At 17.8% G+C, this 5,678-nt stretch overlaps 2 protein-coding genes across 2 annotated transcripts; one reads left to right on the top strand and one right to left on the bottom strand.

Moving 5' to 3' along the window:
• The first annotated feature begins 138 nt into the window (after positions 1-138).
• Positions 139-2,740, top strand: LOC100864317 (uncharacterized). Its single transcript, XM_003695727.4, has 5 exons — positions 139-947; positions 1,222-1,483; positions 1,576-1,783; positions 2,242-2,371; positions 2,575-2,740. The coding sequence occupies exons 1-5, from the start codon at positions 623-625 to the stop codon at positions 2,664-2,666; spliced, it is 1,017 nt and encodes a 338-aa protein (XP_003695775.2). The 5' UTR covers positions 139-622; the 3' UTR covers positions 2,667-2,740.
• A 116-nt stretch (positions 2,741-2,856) lies between these two features.
• On the bottom strand, positions 2,857-4,850 carry stas (Transmembrane protein stas). The gene is made up of 4 exons (XM_003695725.4): positions 4,721-4,850; positions 4,093-4,204; positions 3,899-4,027; positions 2,857-3,731 (listed from the first exon to the last, which is right to left on the bottom strand). Exons 1-4 carry the CDS (start codon positions 4,752-4,754, stop codon positions 3,227-3,229), a joined length of 780 nt encoding a protein of 259 aa, XP_003695773.1. The 5' UTR covers positions 4,755-4,850; the 3' UTR covers positions 2,857-3,226.
• Between the last annotated feature and the right edge of the window lie 828 nt (positions 4,851-5,678).

Below are 5,678 nucleotides of genomic sequence, written 5' to 3' on the forward strand. Positions count from 1 at the left end.
TAGAACAAATGTTAAATAATTTAATAAAAAATTTCTTTTTTTTTCTGCAAAATAAGAATCCGCAAATATAAATTTTTATTAAATAAAGAAACATTTATAAATGTTTAATAAATCAAAAATAAATAGGATGTATTTTTTTCTTAAAACTTTTTTATTTCATAGTTTTTTGAAAATATCATTTATGATGATCGTTATGAAATAGCGTTTTTGAGATATTTAAATTTTTTAAGTGGATATCATATATATTACATTAATAGTAATATTTATCATATAATATATCATTTATTTAAGAATAAAATAATATATTATTATTTTATTATTATAAATATATTTTTGCATCATAGATAATTCAATATTGTATAATAATTCAATTTTCAAAATGTATAACTGAATTTAATGTAAATCTACAGATTAGTGCAAATCTATAAATTTGTTTTTTAATGGTGTAAATACGTAATATAAATATTATTAGTGAATTATATCATTAAAGTTTTGCAAATAATGTGAAATTTATAAATCGCATTATATATAAATATATAAATCTATATATTTATTTTAGATTTCAATAAAGCTGCAAATAATTATAGTTTATCATTTATTATTTTTAATTTGTTTTTGAAAAATGGTTCATTTAGAAGAATATAAAAAGCAATTAGAAAAGATTCATCAATGTGCACGTGAAAATGGTATTACAGAAACTGAAATCAATAGAATTTTACAAAATTCTTTTTATATTCTTGAAAAAAAAAACAAAAAAATTAATTTCCATCTTGTTATAAAAACTATGGTTATAATATTATGTATAATAGTTATATGTTTTATATTTTTTGATAAAAAGATCTTAACAGTAGTATTATTGAGGAATTTGCAGAATTCTATTTATCCAGGTTTAAAATTATTAAGAAAAGTAGCAATACCAATAATTCAACATTACCCTTCTTTATCTGGTATGTTAGTATTATAGCTTTATGTTAAATATATTTCATTAATACACTTCATTAATAGTAATTTTAATATGTTTTAGATCTCAATTGATTTTTTATATAATCAGTAATCTTTATGAATATATAAAATGTACTTTATTAAAAAATATTAAATAAAATAATTTAAATATTAAAAATCAGTGTTCATTTTTTAAATTTATTTCAATATAATAATAAAATTAGAAATAAGTGTTTTGGATAATATTTTTTTTATTATTTGTATATTTTTATTTTTTAGAATTATATGATGAATGGTGCATATTAGAAAATCCATATTTTTATGTAAATGATATGGATTGTTGGCCTTGTAGCGTTATACATTTTATACCAGACCTAAGTGGTCACCATATATCTAGATCATTTAATCCAGGAATTCCTTATATAAAAACAGAAAATTATTCTCTAGTTCATATGGAAAATCTACAACAATTATTATGGCAATATTCAGAAATATTTGAAAAAGATGCTATGAAAGTATTATCTAATAATATGACCTACAGGTATTGAAATATATATAAATATATATATATATAAAATGTATATAAACAAAAATAATACAAGTAGTTTTTAAATAAAAACTACATTATTTTAGAAATATTCGAGATATTATGGAAAAAAAAATGGATTTAAATCCTTCTAAAAATTTAAATAATCATATTTTGTGGAGAATTAATCGTATGAGAGCAGGAAGAATTTTAAGAAAATTATTTCCAAAACCTATAGATACACCAAATTGGTGGGAACAAAGTACAGAAAGATTTATTTTTTTTGATGAACCAAAATCTCCATCTTATTCTTTAGTAAGATATTTTATAAAAAATTTTTTCTTCAAAATACTGTTTCATAAGAAACATAATTAATAAAAATATTAATACTATTTAAATAGTAAAATAAATTTTGTTATATATAATTTGTTCATAAATTATAAGACAATTCATTCAAAACAATTTGATTCAAAAGTGATATAAATTAAAAGATATAAAAAATATAAAAATACTGAACTTGATATTTTATATGATAGAATATAAAATATACTGATATTAAAAAAAATATGTGAAATTTAAAATACATATTCTCTTCATTAGATACTGAAATTTTATTAAAAATAGATGTTTTATGATTTTTGAACATTTATTATTAAAATATATTTTAATATATTAATTAATAACAAAATTTAAAAATATTGTTATATTAGAATAATATATATAGAATAAATATATAGAATAACTTTTTTAATACAACTTCTAAAAAATTTTAGCCAAATCCTGAATGTAGTAATGTAATGATAAGATGTACAACTGGTACAAGATTGATAAAGATGATAGCAAGTCCGGAATGTATTACATCTTGCAAATCTTTTACAGTATTATTATCTGCTGGAAAAACTTGTAAGTATTTTAATTTTTTCAATTTCGACTTAAAATTAGATAAAGAAATTAATTTATGTTTGTAACTTTTATTTATTTTTATTTTTAATATTATGTTAATATAAATTTATTCATTATTTTAATTTAAATTAATTTTTATTTAAATTTCATATACAACAATTAATATTACTTAAATAAATTACTGGTAAAATATTTTTTTTCAGTATGGTATAATTGGTGGTATTGGCGGCCAATCAGCCTTCCAGCTTTAAATTCAACTAGTATTACCATTAGCTATATGACTTCATTTTGCTGAATTATTTTTTCACATTAGATTAATTTTTTATAATTATATTTTATTATGTTTTTATTAAAAACTGTCATTACTAATTTTTATTTTTTTTTTTCATTTCCTTCGAATAATTTTCTAAATAATTGATTTTATAAAAAATTTTATAAATAAAATAATATATTAATATTTATAATATAATGATTTAAATTTGTGCTTATTTTTCAAAATTACAATTTATTAATTAACAATTGATACTACACAAAAAAAATTATATATAAATGATACTATCAAAAAAATAAAAAAACAGTGTAAGAATTGACATAAGATGTTATAATTAAGAGAAAAGTAAGAAATCTCTAATAAATATTTAAAGTTTTATATAATTACATAAATGAAAATATTGAAAATGTAAAATGTTATTTCTAGGAAATAAACTTTTTTTTAAATAATATAAATCATATTGAAAGTAATGTTTCTTTATATTTTATATTTTGATTAATTTTTTTTTACTATTTCAAGTATTAAAAATAAATAATCATATTATTTTTTAATTAAATAAATTTTTGCAATTCTTTTCCTAAAATTTAATCAAACTTTTGTTGTATCTTTTGTTTAAATAAAATAGGCACTAATGATAATACAGCAAATACACATAATATTATAACACTTTTCCATGACCAGCCAGTAGATAAAGTTAAGTTTTGTAATGTCTGACCTGCTTGAATGGCAATAAAAGATGGTGGAGCAACTCCAAAAAATGTGCCTACAGTAAATGGTGCAAGAGGCACTCCAATTATAGGACTGGCTAGATTTATAAACCAATTTGGAAGCAATGGAGTTATTCGAAGAAATAGCATGTAATTAAAAAGGTTATCTTTGTGCTTTTTTACTGTTAATGTCCATTCCCTTGCTTTTTCTGGGAAATATTTAAAAAGCAATCTACGTCCCAAAAGTGATGAAAGAAGGTAGCAAAGTGATGCTCCTACTGCACTGCAACTGCATACTAATAATAAAGCTAAAGGAAAGGGAAAAAGAAAACCAGAAAGGATTGAAAGGAAAATAGAACCTGGAATAGCGAAAGTTTGTAAGCTAAATTTATGTTAAGGACTATTTTATGAATTATTTTTTTCAATAATTATATAAGATTTAAAAATAATTATAATATTACATGTAAATTAGAATATTATCTATATAAAAGTGATATATTATTACTTTATTAAATATTTCAAAATTATAGATTTAATATTGAAGGATACAAAATATATGTAAGAAATAATCCAATTAGCACTTGAAAATAATAAAGATCTCTATATCGTCCAAGAAGTTTACCCAAATTTTTAGCCTCTTCAAGGTCTAATGGTAATTTCATATGCTGTTGTTCATCTCTGAAATATAATGAATTTAAATGTTTCTTCTTTTTATGAAATACATTGTTATGATTGTTTCTTACTCTGCAAGTTCTGGAAAAGTAGTATAAACATAAAGTAATGCTGATAAAGAGGTGATAAAGACCACACTAACTGTTAAAATTGCTTGTTTTGTCGATACCTCCTTAGAGGAATCTGAAAATATATTTTAAATATTTAAATATTAAAATATTAAATTATAATATTTAATAATATTTAATTTATTAAAATATTAAAAACTTTTACTAATTTTTTCTAATTTAAAAATTATATTAAATTATAACTTTTATATTTACATTAATAAAAATTACAAATAAAACTAAGCATAAAATATACTATGTTAGTAATTTTCTTAATTAAAAATAATTTTCATGTACTTTATTACATGATAACAAAGATAATGAGTTTTAAGGTTAGAATTCTTGTCATTTTATTTTTACATTATTCGATATTGAATTCTACAATAATAAAATATGTTGCTAAATATATAAATAATTTAAAATTATGATATATTTAAAAATTTATTAATAAAATTAAATAAAATTTTATAACAATCAACGTTCGAATTATCAAGTCTTTTTAATAATAAAAAGTAATAATTTAAACGTTATTTGAAATAAAATTAATATTTGATTTATTATTAAAAAATTCTATTTTAAAACGTTATCCTACCGATATTTTGTTTTATTCTAGTTTCTGTTTTCATAACTAGGTTGTTACTATTTTCTTAGAAGCCAATTACTCAGCAATTCAAGATGGCGCGAAGGTAGAAGATTTTTTTTGTAATAAATAAAAATAAATTAATTTTTTTTATAAATAATGTAATGGTTTTTATTATATTTGATATTTATTATTTATTTTTTAGTTTATAATTAACTTAATATTGATGTATATAAAAAATTAAATATTGATAGATAAACTATACTGATTATAATTAAAAAAATTAAATTTAAATTAAAATTAATATTGATAATTGTTATATATTATTATTAATAAATTTCTTATATTTTTTGATTTATTATATTTTTTAAATATTATTTTTATTATTTCAATTTTTTGTTACATCCATAAATGATTTCAGTTTCTTTTCATATTTTGATATATTTTATACTTTAAATTTTCTTTGATTTAAATATTTAAAAAAAGCATAAATATAAAAGTAATAAATAATAATATTATCATTAAGAAACTAATTATAAATATTAATAATAAATTATATATTTAGTAATAACTATTCAGATTATTTAAATAAAAATGTTAAAAAAATATATTTAAAATATGTTTTAATTTAATTATTTTATAAAAAATATTTTATAAAAAATAATTATTTTATAAAAAATAAATATAAAATTATATATAATATAATATTGATATATTGATATAATATTATATTGATATATAAACTATAATATTTAATTTTAATATTTTTATTTATATTATTTATATTATGTTGAAATGATAATTTAATTAAATTGTGAAATTATATTAAAATTTTCTTATATATACCTATTGTCAATGATAAGATTGTCATTAATACGTAAGATATTTAATCTTACACTTAATGAAGTATTATATGTTGTATTGGAAATTGTACTGTCAACAATAAATATCAAGGTTTAAAGCCATCACT

Source organism: Apis florea, unplaced genomic scaffold, assembly GCF_048593485.1.
Source record: "Apis florea isolate Af1SG1 unplaced genomic scaffold, ASM4859348v1 contig_3758_pilon, whole genome shotgun sequence".
Classification (NCBI taxonomy): Eukaryota; Metazoa; Arthropoda; class Insecta; order Hymenoptera; family Apidae; genus Apis; species Apis florea.

Coding starts and splice junctions, on each gene's coding strand:
- LOC100864317 (XM_003695727.4), top strand. CDS start 623: ATGGTTCATTTAGAAGAATATAAAAAGCAATTAGAAAAGATTCATCAA. Junction 948..1,221: donor ACATTACCCTTCTTTATCTG/GTATGTTAGTAT, acceptor TTTATTTTTTAG/AATTATATGATGAATGGTGC. Junction 2,372..2,574: donor ATTATCTGCTGGAAAAACTT/GTAAGTATTTTA, acceptor ATTTTTTTTCAG/TATGGTATAATTGGTGGTAT.
- stas (XM_003695725.4), bottom strand. CDS start 4,754: ATGAAAACAGAAACTAGAATAAAACAAAATATCG. Junction 4,028..4,092: donor ACTTTTCCAGAACTTGCAGA/GTAAGAAACAAT, acceptor ATTATATTTCAG/AGATGAACAACAGCATATGA. Junction 3,732..3,898: donor TTATTTCTTACATATATTTT/GTATCCTTCAAT, acceptor ACATAAATTTAG/CTTACAAACTTTCGCTATTC.